Source organism: Clarias gariepinus, chromosome 19, assembly GCF_024256425.1.
Source record: "Clarias gariepinus isolate MV-2021 ecotype Netherlands chromosome 19, CGAR_prim_01v2, whole genome shotgun sequence".
In the NCBI taxonomy this organism is placed as follows: Eukaryota; Metazoa; Chordata; class Actinopteri; order Siluriformes; family Clariidae; genus Clarias; species Clarias gariepinus.
Genome location: NC_071118.1, coordinates 10,667,123 through 10,693,460, shown reverse-complemented (window position 1 = coordinate 10,693,460; position 26,338 = coordinate 10,667,123). Strand labels below are relative to the sequence as shown.

The 26,338-nt window shown below is 37.6% G+C and overlaps 1 protein-coding gene across 7 annotated transcripts in view; it reads right to left on the bottom strand.

Annotated features, from left to right (window-relative positions):
• Positions 1 to 26,338, bottom strand: part of ncam1a (neural cell adhesion molecule 1a) — a 294,029-nt gene that overhangs the window by 58,773 nt on the left and 208,918 nt on the right. For all 7 annotated transcript variants that reach the window (XM_053477987.1, XM_053477980.1, XM_053477983.1 and 4 more), the window contains exons 9-11: positions 8,609 to 8,759; positions 3,137 to 3,321; positions 290 to 386 (exon numbers count right to left, since the gene is read on the bottom strand). In XM_053477987.1, the coding sequence (XP_053333962.1) occupies positions 290 to 386; positions 3,137 to 3,321; positions 8,609 to 8,759 (433 nt within the window). The remainder of the gene's footprint in view (positions 1 to 289; positions 387 to 3,136; positions 3,322 to 8,608; positions 8,760 to 26,338) is intronic.

Genomic DNA, 26,338 nt, shown 5'->3' with positions numbered 1-26,338 from the left:
TGAGCTAGCGGCGTATCTGACTGTCTGCTGGAAATTATGTCCCGCTGCGTTTATTACTCCAGAGCCTCAACCCAAAAAACTAGATCCGCAGCCTCTACTGGTGTAGCGATTTCTGTTTGGGGGGAAAATTACCTTCTGACTGACTGTAGACTTTGAAATTAGCAGAAAGAGATTCGACATAACTTTATGACATTAAACTACTTACTGTAAAAAGTGACATGTAATGAAATGTTCATATTCTGTTTTGTACATCTATGTATATTTTAATTCTGTTCTCACACGTACACACCTGCTAAGATTAACAGGAACTCCTTAGAGTCGCTGCCGATTACATTGATGGCTGTGCAGTTGTAGCTCCCGAAGTCACTCTGGGATTCTGGGGTGACCTGAAAACAAACAAGAAAGAGAGGAAGAATGTTATCATGCTGCTGTGTGCTCTGACCTAGCACGACATGCACAGTTTGCTTTTCGTGTGAATGGCTTCTGGGAAGCTCACGGCCAGAGCACTTGCAGTGGCCTTTTGTGCCAAAGCTTGTGGCCGTCGTCTTGCTTGATAATTACTGAACAACCCAGGGAGAGAAGATGAGAGGGAGAACGAGAGACAGATAGAGGATAGTGGTGTCACTATTAGCCCCAGCAGCCTGGGAAAGTGTGCCGCAAGTGCAGGGACTTTCTGTCACAGGGAACATTGTGAGCTCTGTGAAATGGCCTGAAAACCTGACGACAGTGTTCACGCAATTGCTCTTTCTTATACTGCTTTCCCTACTGGGTCACAGTTTTCCCCTGGAGGGACACCATGACACCCTTTTGAAAATATATATATATTTTTTAATTTAAGTTACTTGTTGTTTAATACATTAATTGATGTATTATTTGTTTATTTATTCAGTGCTGTTGTGTTGCTTCCGAGGCGACTGACAACGCTGTTTATACAGGCCTCACTGAGAAAACAGTTTAATTAGTGTAATTATTTTAATAGGTTGCCTATGAGGGAAAACAATAAGAAAATCATACTGTTGTAGAAACAAAATTATATACACTGATCAGCCATAACATTAAAACCCAAAGAATTATGCCCAGTATTGTGTAGGTTCCACCAAAATAGGTCTGACCCTTGAGGCATGACTGGATGTTAGCAGCAGCTGTAAATTGGGACCTTTATGGATCAGATATGTTTGTCCAGGATATTCCATGAATGTGTGTTCTGATTTAGATCTGTGGAATTTGGCAGCCAGATCAACAACCTTGATCTATTTGCCTGAAAAGCCCCGTACATTATAAGCAATGATGCATTGAGTGTTCTGATAGCTTTCTATCAAAGCCAGAATTTACTTTTTTTTCAGTAGTTTGTGCATCATTATCTTTTCTGTGGGATCAGACCCGACAGGCTGGCCTTTTTTCTCCACTTCATTGGGTGCCCATGAATCCTGTCACCAGTTTGCAGATATTTAATTGATACTCAGTGCTATTCGATTCATCTAGCAGTTGTGTTAAATTTATTGCTGATCGTTGTATATTACTCAGCAATGTCATTAGGTCGAAGAAACAAATAAACAGGAAAAAGACAGGTCATTAATTTTCATACTTCTGAACTCTTGGAAAAATAAAGGGTTTGACAAATGAATATTCCAACACTATTTAATATGTTAATGGACAATTTGGTGATCTATAATATTACATTAAGCCAATACAATTGTATCAAGTAAAATAATAACAATTATAACACACACACAATTGCTGTGGTTGGAGCAAGCAAAACTTACATTTGCCAGACGCCCTATTATACATCTAAGCAGTTGAGGGTTAAGGGCCTTGCTCAGGGGCCCAAAAGTGGCAACGTTGTGTTTGTGGGGTTTGAACCTGGGACCTTCCAAAACATGGTCCAATGACTTAACTAAAAATTGCTAAAAATGAGCTACCCTAAAATTTGAGCAGGATTTACTCATTCACAGTAAAAGTATTCATTTGAATGCGAATAAGAAATAAAAATATGCATAATTGCTCAGTCAGCTACAGTACAAATGTTTAAAATACAATATGGTAAAATATGAATGAGATAAGAGAATATTAAAGGACAATAAGTGCATATGTTCGATTAGGAAAATGTGAATAATTTTTTTTTTGTTGTTGAAAGTTTCTTTTTTTAATCTTTTCCCTTGTGTTGATTTTATCAAAGGTGAGAACAAGCAGTGGAAAAGAAAAGTGCCACGGTAATTTTTTGTAATAATTTTAAGGAACTTGGGCCTTGAGATAATAAAGCATATTCATGAATATGTATTTTTTAAAGTTTTTATAATTTAATATGATTTTTCATCAACTGGCTGAAATGGCCTACTGCCAATTTAATACCTATGTTAATATGCTAATTCAGTTTTAGTTCACTGTGCATTTCAGTCTTAGTAAATTTCATGTGCATAAAAAAAAGGGTAATAACCTTACACTTTTGGTAGAAATGTCCACAACAGCATATTCATTTAACCCTTTAGCAATATATGGCCTGGGCACTGGTATACACATGCAACTAGCAAGGAACCTTTCATCTGTCCATCCATTATCAATTCTGCTTATGCTGTGCAGGGTCATTTGGGCCCTGGAGGCTATACCAGGAAACTTTGGGCACAAGGCGGGAGAAGATACGACCTGGAGGGCATTAGTCCATAAACAGTAAAAAACAATTTAAAAATGCCAATCAAATTAGACCACATATCTTTGGACCATAGGAGGGAACTGGAGTATCCAGAGGAAGCCCACCAAGCATGAAGAAAACATAAGCCCAAGATTTAAACTCTGAAGGTGACAGGTTTTGTATGCTTGTATCCTACCAGTCCTACATCCTTTACCAAAATTTTTTGTTGTTGCTGGAATACAGTTTATTGTTTAGCTACAGTATGATGGCTATGGAAATATACAGTAAAGGAAATCTTGAATGTCAGAAATGGGGTGGTTCGACTAAACTGATAAATTTCTCTAAGCAATGTGAAAAAGTATTATGGAAATTTACAGTATATTACAGGTCAGTGGGACACAAAAATAGCAAATCTTGAAAAAATGTGACTTTAACGTTTAGTTATAGCTAGAGGTTTAGTTATGGTTTCGTGACTGACATGCGGAAGCAGTAGATGAATGGTGGAAATACCTCCAGGTAACTGATGGTGGGTGTGCTGTAGATCTTGATGTTGGTCGTGTTCACTGCTGGCAGCTGCAGTCCATCGCGGAACCACTGCACCGAAGCACTTGGATGAGCCAGAGCCTCACACGTGAGATTAGCTGCATTCCCTTCCCATGTAAACTTTGTCACTGTGCCTTGGATTTTTGGAGCATCTGTAACAAACCCCATCAGAGCAGTGGTTAAGCAATTATACTGAAAAAACAGAAGTAATAGTCTACTTTACCAGCTAGTTTACCGGCTGTCCTGTTGACGCTGAGTGCTCAGTGCTGTATTGGTTTTTAAATTGAAACTTTTGCAACAGTTTGGATTTGAATCCCTCTGTCAGGCCGGAGAAATATCTGTCTAGAGTGATAACCTACCCAAAATATCATTAAATTTCACTGTTTAAAAGAGCATCCAGGACGCCAAAGGTAATACTCATCATGCAGCTCCAACATGCATCATTGCAGGGATAGTATTGCAAGAATGATGAACAGTATTGGGTATGCACCAAATGTAGCTCTTTCTGTCAGTGCCAAAAAGTATGTTGGTCTTGTCAGACCAGATATATTTGTGTACAACAGTCGTTAGGTTAAACTGAGCTGGAGAAGTTCTATTTTTATGCTAAACCCAGTATTAGGGTTTGTCTTTCCATCAGAAATCTTGGCTGTCATATAATATGTTGCTTTCTTTACAGGCATGAGAATATTCATCTATAATGATATTTATTTATGAATATTATTTGTAAGTTATGTTTGGAGGTATGAAATTACTTTGTACATAAACATTTTAACCATCCCAGGACCAAGAAGACTAAGAAGTGCCTCTGCTGCAGACGATAAGTTTATTAGAATGACGAGCTTTAGAAACCGCTAATTTACAGCACCTCAGATTAAAACCCACATAAAAGCTTCTCAAAGTTCAAGCGGCAGACATATTTCAACATTCACTCCTCAGAGAAGGCTGCGTGAGTCAGGCTTTCAAGGTTGAATTACAGCAAAGAAACTATTACTTCAGAAGAAATACAGTACAAGCAGAAGAGACTTGCTTGGGCCAAGAATGGCCAGGAATCCCCTTAGATCAGTTAAAAACTGTCCTTTCTTCCAAATTTGAGATTTTTCGCTATAACCGCCACATCTTTGTTAGACATCGAGGTGAACAGACGGTTTCTGAATATGTGGTTTCCACTTGGGTGCATTGCTGGTTGATGGATTAGTTAAAATTCAAGGCACACTAAACAGCAGGGCTACCCCAGCATTTTTCATTGCCATACAATCTGGTTTGCAATTTGTGGGACCATCATTTGTTTTTTAACAGGACAACAACCCCAAACACACCTCTAGGTTATGTAAGACCTTTTTGTCCAAGAAGGAGAGCAATGGAGTGCTCCATCAGGTGACATGTCCTCCACAATCTCCCGATCTAAATTCAGTTATGTTCTAAATTCAGCTGTTTGGAATGAGTTGGACCAGAGAGTGGGGACTCCTTCAAGATTGTTTCAAAATAATAATTCATTTTTGAGTCTCTAACATGCCTTTTGGCAAACATCAAATGGTTTGTCATATGGTTTGCCAGTTGTTCATTAGTACTTGCTGCTGGCCTCTTGGTTTCTTTTTCTGACTAATGTCCCCCTTCCCCAGTCATGGTCTTTTGGTGAATATATTCCTCTAGGCAGAGTTGCAATTGTGCCATGTTCTCTTACTGTGAGCTTTGTTTAGATATTTTATCTAACATATTCTAGGTCCTTCAGCAAATTATGTATTTTTATCGAAATCATGTGAATCATGAACACTGATAAACGCTATTCCATTACCTCTGGAGGAAGCTCACTGCACTCAATCTATAATTATATAGTTTAATTTATGGGGTGAATACTTATGCAATTTTATGTTTTTCCCCCCACCTTTTAAATATTTTGGGAAGTATTTCATGCAAATTCATAACATGCACCAGAACACTCAGTGCATCAAAGCCCACCTCGCATGAGGGTCAGCAGACAAACAGCCCAAGGCTGCCGACCCGGCCTCCAAACTTGCTAGATTAAGCACCCATGGGATGCACTAAAAAAACAAGTCCAATCCATGGAGGCCAACATTCTGGTGCCAGACAACACAGCACATCCACAGAAGCCCTGAGAAGCATTGCCGGCTGATCGGTACATAATCAAAATATAATTTGCGTCATAATCCTAAAAAATGCAAATGATGTTTGTCTGCATGGAATTCTTATCCAATTCATGATTCTTTACATTCCTACACATCATTTTTTTGTTTGTCTATTATATTATAGAAGGCTAAAACTATTCTTTTAATAACTCATGTGAATAAAAATTTTTTTTTGGACTTTGTCTTTCCACAAAAGCATTTCTCATCTCAAACTGTGAGGTGAAACCTTCTTGGCAATTGCGTAATTTTTCTGGCTATAAAGCTGGCCATACGAGTAAAAAAGGCTCCACTGGGTAATTGAACTCTCTAATATTAGACCGCTAGGCACGAGAGAGTCAGCACATCTCCACGGTGCTGCTGTGATAAGGCAAATTCGCCCTCCAATCTTATCATGATCTGTGAGCTTCTCACAGGACCACAGGCTGCAACACCGGTGTTCAGACAGCGCAAACACATCTCTTTTCTGGAGTAAAAAATAACCTTATAATTGCTCAGCCATCCGAAAGAACATAACTCACCATACAGACATTCAAAAAATACCTTTCCGTGACATGTATTTTATCGCTATGATTTCTACTATGCTGAAAAATCTGCCAAATGATGGGTTTTAGTTAGAACGATTTATAACATAGCACCACTGTATTCTCGACAAGGTGGGCTGATTAATTTTTTTTTTTTTTTAAACTACAGTTTTGACAATCATGATGATCACACTTTTATATTTCGGTTAAAAATATAAAATTTAATCATTATTATTTTATTTTTTTTGTCAAGGATGTTCTTTAAAATCAACTGTCCTTAATTAATAAAAATGTCACCATGTTACAGTAGTATAAGAGAAATAAAGCTCCTATGCACTACAATACTAGTTTAAAGTCTTGATGTTTTAATGAATGTAACATGCACCTCCTGAGGCCTGGCTAAGATTTTCAGTGAGCAGTGAATCAGTTATTTTTGTCTTCTGTCTTTTTTTATCTACCTGTCCTTGCTCTCAAAAGCTGTGTCCTGGATAACGACATCCCAGACCATTCAAAGGTTTCGTAACAGCCTGAACTCATTCAGGTTCACCTGCTCAAAACAAAGCACCTTTTTCTTATCGCTAATTAGCCCAAGACACTCCAAGCACTCAGCCAAGCACCTGATTACAAGCAAGCCGTACTGCGTGGAACTGCGACCGCACATCAGCGGCACATTGTGATGTTATCTCACGACGGAAGCAGATTACTTGCTTTTCAGGTGAGCGAAATTAATCCAATCAGTCTTTCAATTACACATCAGGCTTTTTCAGCTCCCGATTTATGATTCCTGGAACCCATTTGAAAGACCGGAGTAAGATTAAAACCTGATTTCAATCTACCTTTTTTTTCCCCTCTGAATCTCTTAGATGCTAAGGGTGCATAGAGGCTGCTGAAAAAAAACATAATTTGATAAGATTAAAAGCTTTTGCATTACTTCTTCATGCTTACTTTTTTTTTTTTTTACTGGCAGTCAGAATGTGTGTCATATTTGATTTGCACAAGAGTGCTATGCAACAGAGATTTATATACTGTAGCAACAGTTTCTACAGCAGATCAATTTTCTCCTCATTTTTGATTGCTTAATATGAATAAATAAAAAATATCCAATATTAAAATGCGAAAAAAATATAATTTTATATAACACAAATAAAGATTTAATTATTATTATGGTAAAAACAAAAACATCAATGTAAAAAAAAACTTAATAACTTGCCAAAGTTCATACTATATTACTTATATTACTTACTTTAAAAAAGGAAAAAATACGTTTTTTTTTTTTACAAACCTAAACTCGAATAGGAACACATTTTCAAGGCTCACAAGACAAGTTGTTATCTAGTATTGATTTTGGATTACTTTGAAATATTGCACTTTTATTTCAGGTTTGTTGTTAATTCCTTTGAATGTTTGTCAGTGTTGCTGTATAAAATATCATCAGAAAAAAATAAAAAAATAATAATAAATCGTTTATTATCGTTGCCCTGCAATGGATTGGCACCCTGTCCAGGGTGTACCCCACCTCGTGCCCTAAGTCTCCTGGGATGGGCTCCAGGCCCCACGCGACCCTGAACACAGGATTAAGCGGTAATGACGATGAGTGAGTGAGAGTTCATTATTGTTGCTGCACTGTTGAATTCTTAATTATGACTGACCAGGACTTTCAACATTACAAATTACAATTTTCTATAATCAAAGATACTTGTATGTTTTTCTGACTCTCAAGATTTATTCTTCAATGCATTCCTGCAGTCTGTAGTGCTTATTACATTCGATCTAAAACTATATCTTAGCAAAGAGAAAATATCTTAAATAAAACATTAATAATTTAATATTTTAAATTATGTCATCATATAAGGAGAGATTTAAGATTTTCTTGGACTTCTTGTTCATCTAGATTTAACATTCCCTTAATCTAGTCTTTGTGTCTCAGTATTTCATTTAGCTTTTGCCACACTAGCTTAAACACAGATTTCGGTCTTAAACTATTCAAATCATAGTTTGTTTATTACTTAAAAAAGAACAGACATTATTTTTGACTTTGTTCATGAGTCATCAGCTGCATTAATTACACTGTCTGGCCCAAAAATGTTGCTTTGTCAGAAGGGCCATATTGTTGGTCCTTATCATTACAGTTACTGAAATTGAATTCTGAGAACTAGCCGACACATTATTAGAAATAGGAAGATAGTCCTGAACCAAAATATTTGTGGGTAAAAAGGGTCAGAAAATTATTAATGACCGACCAATGCACCAACGTTTGGTGACAATGCAATGTAAAAAAAAAACACAGTAGAAATCACAGCTAGTAAAAATAAGAGCATTTCTCTATGCATAAAATGTTTTGAGAACTCCAATGATTGGGACTAAACAGGAACACAAGCATTGGACTTTGGAGCAATAGAAAAAAGGTCATATGGTCTGATGAGTCCAGGCTGATCCTATTCCAGAGCGATGGATGCGTTGGGGTAAGAAGTGAAAGTACATGAAGCAATTAACCCAACATGCATAATGGCCATTGTATAAGCCTCTGATCAGGTTCAGGAACAGCAACATTACTGCATGTAGCAATAAAATGCCATGAATATGAATAAGTGGTTCTGAACGCATGAGAAATTGTTTTCACATGTCAACTAGCCACCCCATTGTGCACTGTGATCAAAGCTAAACGTGGCGTAACGATATATTCGAGTGCAATTTTTTTTTCTTGGACCAGTCAGTGTGTTTTATAATTAGGGGAAATAAAATAAAACAAACATATGATAAGCGTAGTTTCTTACAGCGCACTTCCAGATACATGCTCTGGATGTCCTGGCCGATGGAGTTGCGGGCGGTGCAGAGGTACTGGCCAGCATCCGTGAACTGGACGTACTTTAGGGTAAGAGAGGACACACGGGCATCGCTGTGCACGATCACATTACCGTCCAGACTCTGCAGAGAGAGAGAGAGAGACAGAGAGGTAAAGCAGTTAGAGATCATAAACAGAACTATTACCCTGAAATTATAGACGTTATAGGCTGTCACTTCTCCAAATCTGACCGAGCCCTTTCCCTGACAGGTATTACATAATTAAAACCTTTTTACTTCTATTTCACACAGACAAAGGAAACGTTATCAGTAGCCAAACTACATGTTCAGATTTTTCCTGTTACCAAAAAAATAAGAAAAAATATTCCTCACAACTTCATTTGAAATTTGCTTTTCATAATGTAATTGACTTACATTCTGATTTTACATTTCTTATGCTGCACTTACATCAGTATGGAAGTGGCACAGCAACGCAACCAGAAGTTATTTATTTTCAGCAAAAGCTGCTGATTTGAAGCGAGCAACACAAGCAGGGCAAGCAGTGCGCGCACACACACACACACACACACACACACACACACAGACACACAGACACACAAAATGAACTGGGTTTATGCAAATGAAGTGGAAAGATTCCACGATTATTAATGGGACACACGGATAGTCATATGGGTTTTCTGGTGTTTGATAGATGTGAATGCATTTTTTCTTCTGCAGAAATGCTCTACTATGATGGATGCACAAGCATTTCCATCCGAATGTTTTAGCTGATAAAAGTCTGTGGTCAAAAAAGACAAGTTTTGTAGTTAGCTATGTGATTTGTGCAACATCAAGGAAACCGTGACAACTGCAGAAAGTCAAGACTTGACCAATGCGGATTTTTATATATATATAGGACTTTTTTTAGACAGTGAAATTTGGTTATGTCAGTTTTACTTACAGTACTAGAAAGAGTCATGGTGCTTCAAAAAAAACCTAAAATAAAAAAAAATATATATAAAAATTCTGGCCTGAAGACAAAACATGCTGAAATTTGTTAAACGGCATGTGTTAGTTCACAGCTTTGGAGTGACTGCGATATTTCTCTCGAGGCGCTCTCAGGGGTTTGCTGGGATGCAGTCGAACAGGAATCAGTAATGAAGTGGACCACACAGCAGAAGCACATGGCTTTTGCCTGCTGAACACTTTTTGAGCTGCACAGCTGGACATTTAGAATCTGCCGAATACACAAATACATGCTTTCACTGCACAAAGCGTTCACGTGGGTGATAATATCTTGTTCTAGGAGCTACTGTAGGAGCTTGACTAAAAGACCTCTCAAAAGCCCACCCCACAGGGTATCGCACAGCTTCTGACGAACAGTGGAGAGCCATTTAAGAAACATTAGCGATAGGAGAAAAAAAATACTATATATATATATATATATATATATATATATAAAACACATTAGAACACTTTCATTATACATTATGTGTATCATTAGATTTAGGTTTGCTAATAAAGTGGCAGGAAAATGCTGTGAAAACATCTGGTAAACCAGAAAGAAATAAAGCAAACTTTTATAGGAAAATAATCAATGCTGGGATGGTGTGATGCAACCTCACACAAAACAGTTACAACTATCGCCCTAAAGCTTGTTATCTTCCAATAACAGCATGCTCTGAGTGTTCTTGTGATATCTCGGCTGTTTGCTTTTTTTCCTGGATAACAAAGACCACATTATACTTATAGTCAGTAGGGATGACCTCAGGGAATGGCTGACTATTACTTTAAAAAAAAAAAAAAAGAAAAATCAGATGGACGTTTTCCCCCCAAATTCCTGTTTTTTCCTCTTCAGGACTGGGTGGACAAATCTCTAATTTGCTAAAAATATTCCCTGGAATGTGTGTCTGTGCAGTCACCTTCTCTTTCAAGTGCATGTAAATTCATTCTCTCCGTCTGATTCAGCTGTTCAGTAAGAACCATTGCTAAGATAACTGGGGTAAACTACTGTACACCCCTTTAACTCACTCATTCACACACAGGATACAGTACTGTAGGTGAATGGCCATATTTCAGGAACACTATTGCCTACAAATGAGCCATTTTTTAGCATTTTGCCTAGAAAAACTTATTAGGTTCCTCATGATATATATATAAACTGTAAATTTTGTTACCACCCTTTTTGTCTCTCTTCTGTGTACTTAATAAAAAAAAAATACATCTTGTTACTAAGAAACTGCAATGAGCCATGCATGTGGCAAAAGTTTAAAAGAACATCTTCACACTAAAAAACTCCTGCAAAAATGTTAAATACAACCAAATAAATGTGCACTAATTACACATACTTTAAAGTTGTTTGCAGAGTTGAAAAATAAAATAATGAAAAGGGTTTTGTGGTATGGTTTATTAATCTTAGTAGATTGATAAGTCAATGCAAACCCATTCAAAGTTCTTCTCTATCCTATGAAGAAACATTTTTATCCTGATTTCTTGATGGATGACCTGGCCACCAACCTCAGGACACAAGGGGGTCACTGAGCACTCTAATGAGGATGAACATTATGCAAATCATATGCTATGGCCTTTCTGGTTAACATATTGCAGCCATTTGAATGCCTATGGGAGATCATGGAGCGACGTGTTCGACAGGCTTTTCCGTCATCGTTGTTAAAAATTTTTAAAAAAAGGGAGAATATCTTTTCAAAGAAAAGTGTTTGTGTTGTTAGTACTGTTCCGGAGACTTGACACACTGTTTTAGTGACTTGTGGTGGCCAGATTCTTTACAACATCAAGATTACTTTTCTAAAGGTAAATTTTGACTTTTTTGGATTACTTTTGGTATGTCCTGACCGCTGCAGACCAGGAACATCCCATAAGACCTGCAGTTTTGGAGTTACTCTAACCCAGTCCACTAGACATCACAATTGTCAGAGTCACACAGATCCTCATGCTTGGGCATTTCTTCTACTTCCAACACAAAAAGTTTCCCTTGACAGTGAAGTGACTTGTTGCTTTACAAACTAGGGACCTTTTATTGTCTGCGTTTCCTTTTTAGTTATGCTGCCATAGTCAGTCCTGCCGGAGTCATTGCTTGAGCCCTGCGCAAAATATACATTTACCTTATACATACATGTGACTGTGACCATACCTAACTTATTTATTTTCTTCTTTTCTCTTCTCTCTCTTTATGTCTTTCTCTGTCCAGCTACATACAGTATGTCGCTCCTGAGCTGTGATCCAGTGATCCAGACCCTGCCACGGTTCTGGTTGGTGATCTCGTCACATGCAAGCCCAGTGTGGTCTGCTTGGGATGCGTGTGGTGACTTGGGACGGTTCTACATACTATAAGGATGATCCTGGCCGCGGCTGATGCAGACAGCTGCTTCTGCACTTGATAAATATTTCAGGACTGGAATTACCAACAGTCTACCTGAGCCTCCGATAATGAACTGGACATCATTTGTAAATATTAAACTTCTATTTGACTAAAAGACAGAATGACTACAAAACAATTCCTGCTATCCGTTATCACCTAAATGAGGATGGGTTCCCTGTTTAGTCTGGTTCCTCTCAACGTTTTTCCCTATTAATTATCTTTTCTATTATCTCAGGGAGTTTTTCCTCGCCCTTAGCTTGCTCATCAGGGACCTTTGATTCATACGTTTTCACACACATGAATTGAATTTGCTGTCAAAAACATTTTATCTACTTCCATCCGACATTGTGGGGAGGTTGGGGGGCCATGGCGTCTACTCAATATTAGGCAGGTGGTCATAATTTTATGGCTGATAAGTGAATGTTTTTAAGATGCTTGTCCTGGTAAGACAATGATCAATATCGGATCAGCATCATTTATTGACTTGTCGGTCTCAAGTCTTCCGTTTGAGCAATAGATCGAAAAGGGAAATGGGTATGCTGCGGGCTTTAGGGCATAGAATACAGCATGTTCCATCAACTGATGACTTAGTACATTGCTTTAAGTGCCTAAGCCTGATTATTAAATTTCAGCAACTACATCAGTTCAGCACTGAATGGTGAATTCTATAAGACGTTCTTTTTTATTGCCTGGGAACTTCCTGCTGTGAAGTGCTACTTCACACTGAGATTTTAATACATAAGTCAGAACTCTTATACATGGCTCTTAAAATTCAAGACATTGCGGAGAAAAAGTTCAGATGAACGCCTCTCGCAGTACATCATATACATGGAAATTAATTGACTGAATGCATCTGAGTTGCGCGATGTGGCCTATGCTAATCAGCCGATGGAGCTCTTTATTAGTCAATGCAGATTTATTAGTCATGCCAGATGACACCCTATTACTCAACTAATAAACACGAGCGTCTCCTGCATCGCCGTGTTGAAACTATCGGCCATGCACATCACGTGCTGTCGCACCCTGCGCAATCAGTTACAGAACATTTGCTGTGAAAACGTGGTGTTTGCGAAAATAAAATAGGAAGAAAAAAAAAGCCATCAAATAAATTGAGTAGTCTTAAAGTAAAGCTCATGAGAGACATTTCTCACTAGAGACATTTCTTCCAGTCAATTTCAGCAGTGCTAATTCGTCCCTGCCTCTCCTGACAAATCGCACGTGGGGCTTGTCTGACTGCCAAATGGGTAGTTCCTATTTCATCCCATTGTGTCACAAGTTTAGAAATTCCCCAGCAATGCTTTACTCATTCACACACCACGGAAAGTGACAAGCCCCTGTACGCATCATCACTGTTAACCTTCTTTATTTATATTTTTTTATTTATTTCTTTTTTTAATCAGAGGCATAGATTGAACATTTGGAATTCGAAGAGGAATGCCAGAATGAGACATTTCTGAAATTTTCAGTGGCACTTCATTTATAAAGTGCCTGCTCAATAGTCAGTGAGAAATCTGACTGCCAAGCAGGATGGGAGTGAACGCCACTCGGAAATTCAATCAATTCCCAGACTTGATTTAAGGCGCCATGGCTTAGTCACGATCGAAAGGATGGGTCGTAAATTTCATCCGGTTGGTGCCACGTGTTCGAAAACTTGTTAGCATGCAGTGTCGCATTCTTTCGCATAGTAATAAGCACTAAGCTGCATGTGCAAGGCCTTGTTGCGTGTTCTGAGCCAGCGAGATCATTACGGCGATGTTTTTCCATTCACACCGCCCGAGGTGTTACCGTGAGCGATTAGTTTGACCTTGGAGAGAGCTGCAAAATCACTCGGCGCCTCCGCTATCTCATCTGTTGTGAAATTTTCCGGGGAAAAACACACCAGAATAAAAGAGAGTCGCGGAAAAAGAAGCTCGGCTCTGCGGCGGATTGCAATCACGGGCCCGTGTGCATCTCATTATCTGCTCCAATAGAGAACGCAGAAAAGCATCATTTTGCTTAGGCACTTTTTTTTTATAAATGTGCAGCCAGCCAGTGCGCTGCGATAGGGAATAAAAACAGCACTCGTTCTCAAGGTCTTCATGTGGTAGGAAAAAAAATAAACATTTTCCTTTTTTTCCCCAGCAGAGGAAATGATTGGTGCATGTGATGTTACTTATACTGCGTGGAAGCTAAAGGGGAAAAATCTAAAACGTTCTTGTGCAGCCAGCGGCTGAGCATGATGTGTCTAACAACATGTCCCACACGTCAGCTGGGGATAACGCAGATCTCAAACTAGCAGAGTAATTCGCAAAAGCATCAAATGAGAACACAGAATGACTAAAATTCATAAAGTGAAATTATGTTCTATTTAAACTACTAATCACTAGTAACATTAAAGATATACTGTAATGAATAGTGCACTTAACATGCTATTTCATAGTTTTATTATGTAGACGGTGGAAAAATGTATACTACCACTGATTGGTCAGAACACAAATAACAGGTTTGAGTAAAAATGTGCTTGGTCTAATACAGAGTTTCTCCATCATTTCTTCATATTTTGATCTGAAAAGCCAAACTTTCTGGTATTTTTTATGTAGTCTTGAGAAGTAGTTCTTAAGGACTTCTTTGGCCTCTTATTTTTGGCTCACGTTTTCAGTCCCGTTCCCGTACCTGAGCAGTTTCAGAGAAATGTTTTTAGTTTGTTAAGCTACACACAGTGATCTACAAATCATTCAATCATAAAAACATCTAACTAAAGACATGAACCAATGAGAAATGGGTGCAGATTATGACAGATGATTACTTTCGGTTTTACTACCGGTTTTAATTTCTTTAATCTACATCAGTTGTTTTATATGAAGAAATAAGGCATGCACAGTACTGCATGTTGTTATCACTTCTACTGTACAGTAACAGCTCCCGTACACAGATATATAAAATAACAAACTAAGACAGATAGTAATCCATCTATCCATTATTCATACTGCTTATTTTGTACAGGGTCAAGTGGGAGGCCTGGAGCTTATGGCAAAAGATGGGGTACACCCTGGATGGTCAACAAATCCTCATACACCACAGGCAATTTGAAAAAAAGCCAATCAACCTACGCCATATGACTTTAGCCTTGGGAATCCGTAGTGCCTGGAGGAAACCCACCAGGCATGGAGAGATCATGCACACTCACAGAGATACACACTCTCACACATACACAGAGTGGAAATTAAACCCTCACCCTTAAGGAGCAAGGTGATAATGTGAATCACTAAGCCATGGTGCTGCCTGCGTTGTTATTTAACAAACAATAACATAATTATAGATACAGTGAAGTTTCTTATTTATATTTATTTAACCTTTATGGAAGTAGTCTCCAGTGTCAGCACTTTGTAACTTGTCTAACTTGTCACTTGAGTGAAAGAAAAGCCTAGGAAACAACTGTGATGTTCCACAATATTTAATGTAATTATAAATGAATAAAAAGTATAAGATATTTATCAAGTGAGAAACAATTACTGTGGTAGAGCAGAAATAAAACACAGTGATGCATCACAACAGTGTACTGTTGATTCTTTTCCCATAACAGTATGCCACTAAATGTTTCATTCCTTAACATTTCAGTCGTGCTAAATTGCGAACATAATCTCTGTTCCCAAAGTGACATCAGGCTGCATTAATTCACAGTGCAGGTGCTAAAATAATTTATTTGCATTGATTTTGCACTGTATTTTGCATTTTCTTATGCTCAAACTAACCAGATCGCATATTCATTAACTTAAACATGCAAAACAAGCTACATGTTTTATTTTGCTAATATGAAACACCCAAGCCTCTGTAGACCCGGTTAGCATATCAGTGTGTTTTTAATGTTACCTCTATTGAGAGTTTACACACACCCACCTCATAAAATCTGACAAAAACCTGTGTTGCCAATATATAGAAATAGAAAATAGAAAATGACACAGATGAAGGCTAGATAAAGGTTACATAAAGTGTGCGTGAAAAACCAAGGGCTTTATTCTTTAACTGTGCTCTCACATGGTGGACCAACAAGGCTAGCGTATGCAATAAAGTGGCGTACACAGTGTTTAACCCAGTGTTTCAATCCCTGGCAACGCTGTAGCACGTTACGATCATAAAAGCGCCATTTTAGCAATCTTCAGTATCTACTGTGATCCGAATAAAATCTATGTCTATGCGTAGCCATGGAAAGCACAAATCGCTCAGCACAGCTCTAACACTTTGGTGAAAGAAACTTGAGCTGTTTAAAAATAGCAAGAGAAGATTTGCTTTCTGAATTAGAAGATAATTAGAGCTAATTTCCGCCAATGAGTTTTTATGGTAGTATGATGCCAACAGGTCTGTTAACTTCAATCGTCGAATTTGTGGATTAAATTGCAAAGTGTTTGACTAAATTGATCTAAATTAATTAAAGAAACAGTCCCATTATCTTGTTCTAATTCAACACTCACTACCAAGGTATTTCACCTCAGCTTTTGCCCTCACATTTTGTAAATTACATCAACCAAGTGAGTTGGTTGAAAAGTGTTTTTTTCCATTTCATAGTATAACTGCAAGCAATGGAGGTGAGTCAAATTTCAAGCATATGCTGGTGTATTTTTTAAAAAAAAAATTATTACCTGCCAGAATTTCTTACAGTAGCAACAATTTATAGTTGTATGAGTAAGCACTACTTTTTCAATATTTCATGTCTATAGTTAAGAAAGGTTACAGCAATGCAAAAAATATTTTATAGTTTTGTCAGAGGGAACATTTCCTGTCACACTAGTAGCATCTTTTGACAGGTTGTTTTTTAAGTTTAACCCACAAATCGACTGTTATGCAAATACAATATGACTAAAAATACAAATGATTAAAGAATGTCAATACTAAGAATGAACCCACAAGTTTCTGAAAGTAGTAGCATGGATTTATGGGCGGGGCACTAAAGCAGCAAAACATTTTTGGTATGTACAAGTGTAAGAAAGATTGATACAGTACATACAGTAGGACAAATTTATAGAACACTGTCACAGCTTCGTGTTGAATGATATACCAGTGATAGAGTTGGTACAATAAAATGGTACAATACCAGCATTATTAAATAATTAATATTTGTACTACATGTACAATGCCTATTTGATCTGGCTAATAGGAATCTGTCTTTTTAAGCAAAATGCTGACAGCAGTGACTTGCTTTGTAAATCTAATGTGGTAAATCTATTTTTTTGGGGGGGAAATTCCCAAAGTTTCTTATTCTGGTGTGGACAGAGAACCGAGTACAACATCCTGATAAATCTCATCATTCAGAAATGCAGGTCACTATTAATAGTTAGGCAGAGTCTAAAATGTGCATTCTCTGGACAACTGTGTAAGATTTAATCAAAGAAATTCCAAAATATTGTTTCTAAGTTTTAGGAAACAGTTTATTCACTTTTTACAGTGCATATATTTGACCCATCATCATATCAAGGCAGATATTAAGTCGCAAAGAGTGGTTTTGCACTAAGGCTAATAGTGTGCAGCAGGTGAAATGTGTCAAATCTTCAATTTCATCAAAAACAGTTAATAAATATCTTATCTTCCTAATCCTTTAACAGGGGCGAGAACATTTGAATCCTAAATATAGTTTTTAATTAACATTATACAAGCTGGTTACTCCAGTTGTAAGAGAAAAATATGAATTTTTTTTTTTTAACAATAAAACTGAGCTGCTGGTGATGTAATTTTAGTGGAAGCACGTAAATCCTGGTTTTAAAATAATGATGAGGGTTCCCGCTTTTTAATTTAAATGGTATAAAAATTGGACTTCAACGTTTTTGTTTTCATACAGTAGGCCCAACTGAAATGACTCAAAATTTGACTTAAATGTCACATGTTATTAATTAGTAATGATTATTAATAATGCACATTTTAAATGAGTGACCCTTTTTTCTACAAAAAAATAGAAATTTAAACCAACTTACTGTATGATTCACACTATATTAGACTTCATTAGACACTAGATTATGATGTGTCTTAAGAATTAAGAATTTGAGAGTAGGAAATTCCATAAATTCTCAGTGGTGCAATTTTCATCCTACTTTTAGGAGTAGGGGTTAGAGCAATTCTTTAACATTATTAAAATAGCAAATCACTCCTATCTTTACCAAAATGTAGGAGAGCTCCGGAGGAACGTTCAGGCAGAGATGTGCATGAAGGAGAGAGAGTGTGGTAACACTGAGTGACACAGAGCTCATAAAAGATATGTTTGAAAGACTTTTTGCGATAGATCATGTGTACTATGTAACTGGTGTATTACCAAACATTTTGTATGGTTCTCCACGAAAACATAGGTGAATGCTATTTTACTTTTTTGTAACAGTAAAGCTGTGCAATAGTAATGATTTGGGCTGACAATAATAAATAACAATTTTAAGAAAAAAGAATAAGATTTTTTCCCAACATGCTGAAATCATGTGCATTGCTGCTTTAACTGGAGTTGTAGGCGTCATCCATGGCACACACATTGAAATAATCGCCCAAACACACACGAGTAGGCTTATGTAAATAAAAAACATCATCACAGCATTAACACAAGTGGGTATTGATGCAATAATGATTAAGTAAATATCTGAATAATAAATGTAAATATGTATATTTAGTCCTAAATTAACTAAGCATTTCCTAGGACTGATTCTGAGACTCTGAGATTCTGGTCACGTGTTGGTTCTTTTCCACTGATGGGCTACAGTTAGTAAACTAAAGTTTAAGTTACTATCATCTGAGGATGTTTTTCCTCACAACTGTCCTCTCAGAAATCCAAACTCATTTAAAACTCTGTTGTGGCAAACAGATGTCACTCATGTCACAAGCCCTATATAGATACAATTAAACGTTTATTACTGATTATATGCCCGTCTGTAAACGTCATTCCTTAAAATAGCTATAAAGAAGTTTATACGGGTGTAAAATGTCCATATTATAGGGGTTGCGATATTGCAGATAGAGACGTGCAGTAATGCGTGGGCAGTCATATAATTGCAGGCTTTCATCTTGTGTGGATCGAGTGCTGATACCTTCCCACACCTTCCATATGCATCTGAATCACTCATTATCAGCTGTGCAGAAAACACATGAATATTTACAACTAAACCATTAAGCAAGTAAACAGAAGCATCTAGATTTGCTTTTTATACAGGCAGAGTGCTGCTCTTAATTTACATGCTCTCATAATCTGTCCATAGTGTATTTCACATGGGTAAAGTGTAGTTAATGATTTGTTTGTGTGCTAAGGTTAGGTTCACTTCTATGGAGCAGGTTAGAAGAGTTTCGGTTTATGCTCTGGAGCTGCTAGAACCTTTATTTTTGTCTAAAAATTCCTGATGATTATATGTCCTTTGTATCATTATTACTAAAGACTATTATTATTATTATTTTTTTATTATTTTTATTTTTTATTTTTAGAATACAGCAGGCAAAGATTATATGTACCCAGTTTCCCACTTTGTAGGAGAAAAAAAATTAAGAGTAAATAAATAAATAAACACAACGAGTTAAAAAGTGAGAGATAAATTAAGAAAAATATTGTATAATTTTCAACGTGTTACTGCAATTTTTTATATGGAATAAAGTGGCAAGTGGCATTCAAGTCAAACCAGGATCATTTCTCTATTTAATCCTCTGCTACACTAATGCATTATCCCAGTGTTTCACTAGTGCTTGGGTACCATTAAGTACGCTGGAGCAATGATAGGACTGCTTGCTTCATGTCTAAAACGCTGGCCTCCCAGGAGCTCCTTTAATAGCCTAAACATGAGCAAATGGCCCGGAGAGAGGTCAGGCCTGTATAAGGAATGTGGCAATAACTCAGAGCTGAGTTCCTGTACTGTGCAAGCGGTGTTTGTGAATGATTAAGTGTACTCAAATGCATCTCGTCTGCAAGTTGGCAACAAGTTATCCGTTGATTAGGACTTTTACTCCGTGAATATTCATGGGAACTAGTGCAGTGGGCTCTGAGCCACATTATTAACGAATGTACGCCCTTCTTTACCTTTAAAATATTCAAATGTTTTACTGCGTCTAAAAGTCTCACTGTGCTTGAAGTCTTCTGTAAATGTCATTCTGTTTTACACCTTCATGCATGAAAAGATTTAAGTCCTAGTCTGATAAAAACGCCCATCGTAATAAAACATTTGTAAGTCTTGAATGATTTAAATTAATAACTTGAAAGTAAAGAATTCAAAATTAAGAAATAAAGACAGGCAAGACTAGACTTTTGAATACAGGGGTACCCTATTAAAAGCAGAAAAGTTATATTTAAAAGAGTGTATTTATGGTGGCCGATGTGCATGCTTAAGCGCTCTTTTACTGTGTACTTGACACCAAAAATATCACGGCTGATTTCACAGCATTTGTGTAAGAACAACGCAATGCAAATTATACTCATTTCAGCCTAAGCTGCTCAAGTTTCATGAGCAAAATATTTTACTGAGTGAAGAGGACACAAAATCCAGAGATTTCATAAAGAAATGGTGCACAGTTACTGAAAATAAGTTTTACCGTTTAGAAAAGCTCTGATAGCATCTTCACAACTTCTATCCACAAAAGCTATCAGAGAAAAAATAAGGCACATAGGAAATAAATGAAACAGCACCCCTTTTGAAAAAAAAAAGGAGGGCTACATCATTAACCCTGTGTGTGTGTGTGTGTGTGTGTGTGTGTGTGTGTGTGTGTGTGTGTGTGTGTGTGTGTGTGTGTGCGTGTGTGTGTGTGTGTGTGTGTGTGTGTGAGGAAAAGAGAGAGAGAGAAAGAGAGTGAGGGGTTGTATACATGGCTTTGTGGAAAGAAATTCTAACACTAAAGCTGTGCTCTGGTAGTAAATGGGTCCTTCTAGCATTAGTGCCTAGCCAGGCTACGTGCTCAGTAGCTGTACCTTGTGTTTCTCAGGTCGAGTCCAGGAAGCCTGCAGAGGACAAAAAAATAAAAGCGAAAAAAGGAAACAACAAAATAAATAAAAGAAACAAAATTCTTCTTTGTAGCAGTGGGTTGAGGAAATGCCTAGATCAAGGCAATACAGATTAGATCAATTTGTAAGTGCGCCTTTACAAGTTATATGAGAAAGTCAAATCTAGACAAACCTTAAACCAACCACTGTTTATGTCTTGTGAAACAAGAATACTGATGTAAAAATTTACTGACTATAAAAAACCTCAGATTCGTCATACAAAGACATTCTGATGTATACTTTTCCTTTCTTTTTTATTTTATTTTCTCCCTAATTTGACCAATTTCCCACCCCCTGTCACGCAACAAATACAAACCAGGTAGAACGAAGGATAAAACATGTGCTTCCTCTGAGACATATAGATCCAGCCAACTACATTTTGTAGCTGCAGCCTAGAGCAGAGAAAAATGCTATTTACCTTCTTCCACATACATGAGCTCAGAGATACACACAATTGTCTAAGGTCACTGTGATTGACAGGGAAAGTAAAGCAAACACTTTTTTGCTGAACCCCTCAGGAGGATAAGGTTGCCTAATTCTAAATACTGTATGTGGTTTGGAACCGAGAAATGGCGATATCAGGAGTGATAAAAACAAATAAATGCAGTAAAAACCAACCATCCCAAAAGAAAAATGTTAAATATTGCAAGTGTGAGCAGATCTTATGAGGAGCCATTTCAGAAAGGCCAGAATTTTTAAACCTAAGCCTCAAGAAACCTTTCAGGAATTTTTTTTAAAGAATATTACTGGAAGCAAGACCCAATTACAGTATGTTAGGGCAAGGCAGACCACTGTTAATTTGTAAACATGAATGTTGTTATCTAGAGGTCCTAGATGTTTGTGGAGCTAGTTGGAGACTTCTGTAAACCTTTTGATTAGACTCCTCTCAAAGAATCTGCGATAGGGTCAACTGACTCAACAGGATGTTCCAGTCAACCATGCATTCCTTCTGTCTAAATATCTAATATTTAATTTCTGGCATGTGCGGGTTGTTTAAAATGTTACTTGGAAAACACCAATTTTTTAAGGAGCAACACTCAGGTCGACTGAGATAAGTCAGCAAACTCCCTAAATACCACAGATGTGATGGGGACACTCAATGATTGCCCATTAGGCAGATTATTTATAGAAGGAAACCTTACCAAATGCTGAAAGACGAACATGCACTGGCTCTGGATGATTTGGTCAATAGCAACCCTGTTTACCATGTGGATTCCTAAGATGATGCAGATGCTGATCGACACGTTCCTGGTGCCAGGAAGCATTAGTGAGCACCTTATCTAGACTCATTTCTCTACATGACTACAAAGGGATCAGATTGCTTTGGAAGGACTGCCGTGATGAGTAGGTTTCCCAGGAGCTTTTTATACACGAGTCACATTTATTAAGCCAAAATCAATCAAGGGTCTTTGCGTTCCATGTTTTATTACCCACCTAACAATGGTGTGTTTTTCTGCAGATTTTATCTACACCACTGATAAATTAAAAGACATGAATAGAAAATGAATACATATGTCAAAGATTCTCTTGTGACTCCTGACATGCTGACAACAAGCCAGCAAAGCACACATTTTTTTATACTGCATAATAGAAATGCTCTATTGTGGATGTGCTTTCATCCAGTCATCCAGTGATTTGGCACCAAGCTAAAAGGAGAATAAAGGCCCAGCACTAGGAAAGCAAGGTTGCAAATGGAACCTGGCGTGAAGGCAAAAAAGCAGTAATAACTCATTCTCTGAGGGAATTATTCATACAAGTATCAACTGGCCTACCAAAGTCTTTGAAAACACATTTAGTTAATTGGAACAGACTTTAGGAGGCTTGTCTGGAGGACTTTTATCCTTAATGGAGTTACACAACATCTGAAGGATAAGAAACTTGCTGGATTAAGACCGGAGAATGACAAAGACTGAATGCTTGCACTCAGCAGATAAAAAAAGAGCATAAAAAAGTTGAGCGTGCGCTTTATTAGACTGATTTGTAAGGACAATTTCCAAATGATTTCATTATCTCTTCTTCACCAGCATGCCATCGGGTCATCAGGGCTAAACCCTTGTGTTTTGTCCTGACTTTCACTTCATTTTTCTTTCTCTGCACTAAACATATTCACAATCACACAACCGTCTTTTCCTGACCTCTCCGACACAAGCAGAGTATTAACACACCCACTCCGTCGCTGGCCATGCATACAGGATCGAGTGTAGACACCTGGACTCTTGTCTACTCAGAAAACTCTTAAAAAAAAAATTGGGTTTCTACAAGTGCTCTTGATGGTGATTGTGAATGGGATTATGCAAAAAGCTGATTATCAGCTTTCCAAGTTCCAGCAAGCTTTCGTTCAGCAATGATATTCATACCTGACCCTCTATTAAGTAAGGCTAATAAGGGATTAGGGCCTTACGAGGCAAGCACTGCTCTAGACCGAGGGCGAGCACAAGAGCTGAGACTCCTAAAATGCTGCACTTGTGGCTGACTCATGCTGGTGACATGAAGATAAAAAACATTATATTATCCATTCTATTCTTGGAGTTTTTGTTAACGTCCGCATTACAATTACAATGGTCGCCTATTTTATGAAAAACTTAAATGCAATGTTCTGCAGGGTCCCCTCAAGGCATGTCACCACGAGCCCTCTGACTGTGTGCTGTGGTGTCTGGCACCAGGATGTTAGCCACAATTCCTTTAAATGTTGCAAGATGTCACCTCCATGGATCAGACTTGTTTTCCAGGACCGGCCATCTGGAAATCCAGGAAATCCCAGGACTATGGATACTTGATCACAGAGATCTGTGGAATTTTTGGAACAGATCAACAACCTTGAACTCTTTGCCTGCTAAGCCCCATACACTGCATACTGTGATGCTCTGAGTGTTCTATTGTAGTAAGTATTGAGACAGACTGATGTTGACTACTTTTGGCCGGGCAGTGTGTCAATTGCTTATCCCATTACAGATTTCCTTTTAATTTTATTATAGTTATTCAAATTAGGTAATACTAATCTTAAACCTGCAGTTAACCATATATAGACCTTTAGAGATTCCTTTTCATTAGGTTCTACTGTAGTTTTTGTCTCTTTAGTGCTGATGTGCATGACTGGGAGTTTTTCTCTGAAGCTGAAGTGTAGCTTTGCTACAGTACTGATGTTGATCCATCAGTCAGTCATGGAAAAATAACTGAGTCCATCCTTATGCAAAAGACATTATAAAGACAAGTTTAAGGCTACGACTTTGAATTTCACTTTAGACGTAGCACTTTATTGGTCTCTTGCAATGGTGCTATATTGCTTTACACCACTAGGGGTGCTCAAGTAAAATAAAACCGGCACTTTTGATTGAGCAGAATAGCAGAACGCAATTACAGAAGTAAAAAAATTCCTTTATTTCTGTATAGAATCCCCTGCTAGGCTCTTATCCCAGTGTTTCACTAATGCTTAAATACCATCAAGTTTTGCCATGTTTAGAACTCACACAGACATGTGTTTTTGCCGCAATTTTGGAAGCTATCCATCAGTTTTTAAGGATTAGGTATTGCACCTGTTCAATGTTCGGAGCACCTTGCAGTCTGAACCTAGACTGAACCTGCAGCTTTCTTTAAAAATGTTTAAAAGATTCAAATGTTTTACTGCAGCTAAAAGTCTCATCACTATACTGTGCTTAAGGCTTACTGTAAAAGTCAATCAGTTGTATGTCTTCAATTATGAGGAAGGCCCGTTATGACTTGAACACCCTTTGAAGCACTGAGCAAACAGTTACTGTGGTAATAAATATATTGCTAAAATACTATTGCTCGTACATTAAATCTGACTATTCCACTCGCATTATCATTACATAAAAAAAAAATTTAATTAAAAATTCGAACCCTCATCTCAGCTGACCAATTTCCCAATCGAACTTTCTGTATTATTTAGCTAACAACAGTACTTTTTTTAGTACTTCACTGTTGCACACAAGTAAGATGATTGTGTGATTCTACCACACGATACCACCTAACCTTTGTATTTGCAACACGACCAGCAATGTGTAATTTTACCTCCAACTCCTGAGGTAAACGTTTTTTAAAATAGTTAACTTGTACACAAGGTAAAAACTTGTGCTAATAGCTAGTAGCTATTATAAACTGTTTTTCTCTCTTCAGTGTAATATCAGGGAGCTAGCTTACTAGCTATTTTTAGCCACTATGCAATGCTAACTAGTTAGCTTTCTTCCACAAGATAAAATATTAGTTTTCAATACTCCTGTATGATGTGATACTACTACATGGCCTTTGTAGTACAGTAGCAACGAAGTAAACAATGTGTATAATTTTAGCTATGACTCCTGAGGGAAAATAAACTCGGCTATCACAATTAAAATGTTGTGAAAATTATGACAAGTACACGATTTTACAGTAGACAAATAAAAATCTCTTTCACTGTTTGAGAGCTCATGTAATTATAATGGACAGATCGTCTCCGCTTCCGGGCAGAACATAAAGCAATTCTAAAGAAGAAGCCTTTTCATTATTTATCGGGTATGTCTTTTTGGATTAAGTGCCTGTGCCAGACTGAGATGAAAACACTGAGAACATTGAGTTCCACAGCTCTTTGCAGGGGTACTCTGCATTTCTCTATATATCTCTCTCCCTCTCTCTCTCTCTCTCTTTCACTCATTCTATATATTGTTTATCCAGTACAGGGTTGTAGAAGGCCCGAAGCCTATTCCAGAGTTCTCAGAGCACGAGGCGGGGTACACTTTGAACTGGGTGCCAGTCTAGAGCAGGACACACACACAAGATTTGGAAACGCCAATTAGCCAACTTTGATTGTCTTTGGACTTTAAGAGGAAACTGGAGTACATGGAGGAAATCTTCCAAGCAATGGGAGAACATGCAAATCACACACACATACACACAAAGACCTAGGGTGGGACGCAAACCCTCGACCATGGAGACGCGAGGCCACAGTGCTAACCACTACACCACCATGCCACCATTTCTGACTTTTCTCTGATTTTTTTGAAAGTTATTGTGTTATAAGTCCTGAGCATGTGTAAAATTGGAGATTAAATTGTGATCAGTAGGTGAGCAGCAGCCACGCATGAAATGTGCTTGTCTATATTAATGTGCTCCCTTTCACTCAAATCACAAGGGTTTTGATTATATCATTAACGTCTATTCATATTCAAACAACAGGGTATGTAACAATCTACATGATTTATTCGAGCAGCAGGAAACAATGGCTCATAAATAGACGAATCACGAACGTTTTATACCTGGCTATTGTTATTGAAAGTGCAGTGCTGTGTAGAGCTGTCTGAGCATGAAAAGAGCATTTTGCACGTTTATAAAGGGGTTATGCGAATGGGAAAACAAGAGCAGACTTAATTCCTGGATAGAGGAGACTGG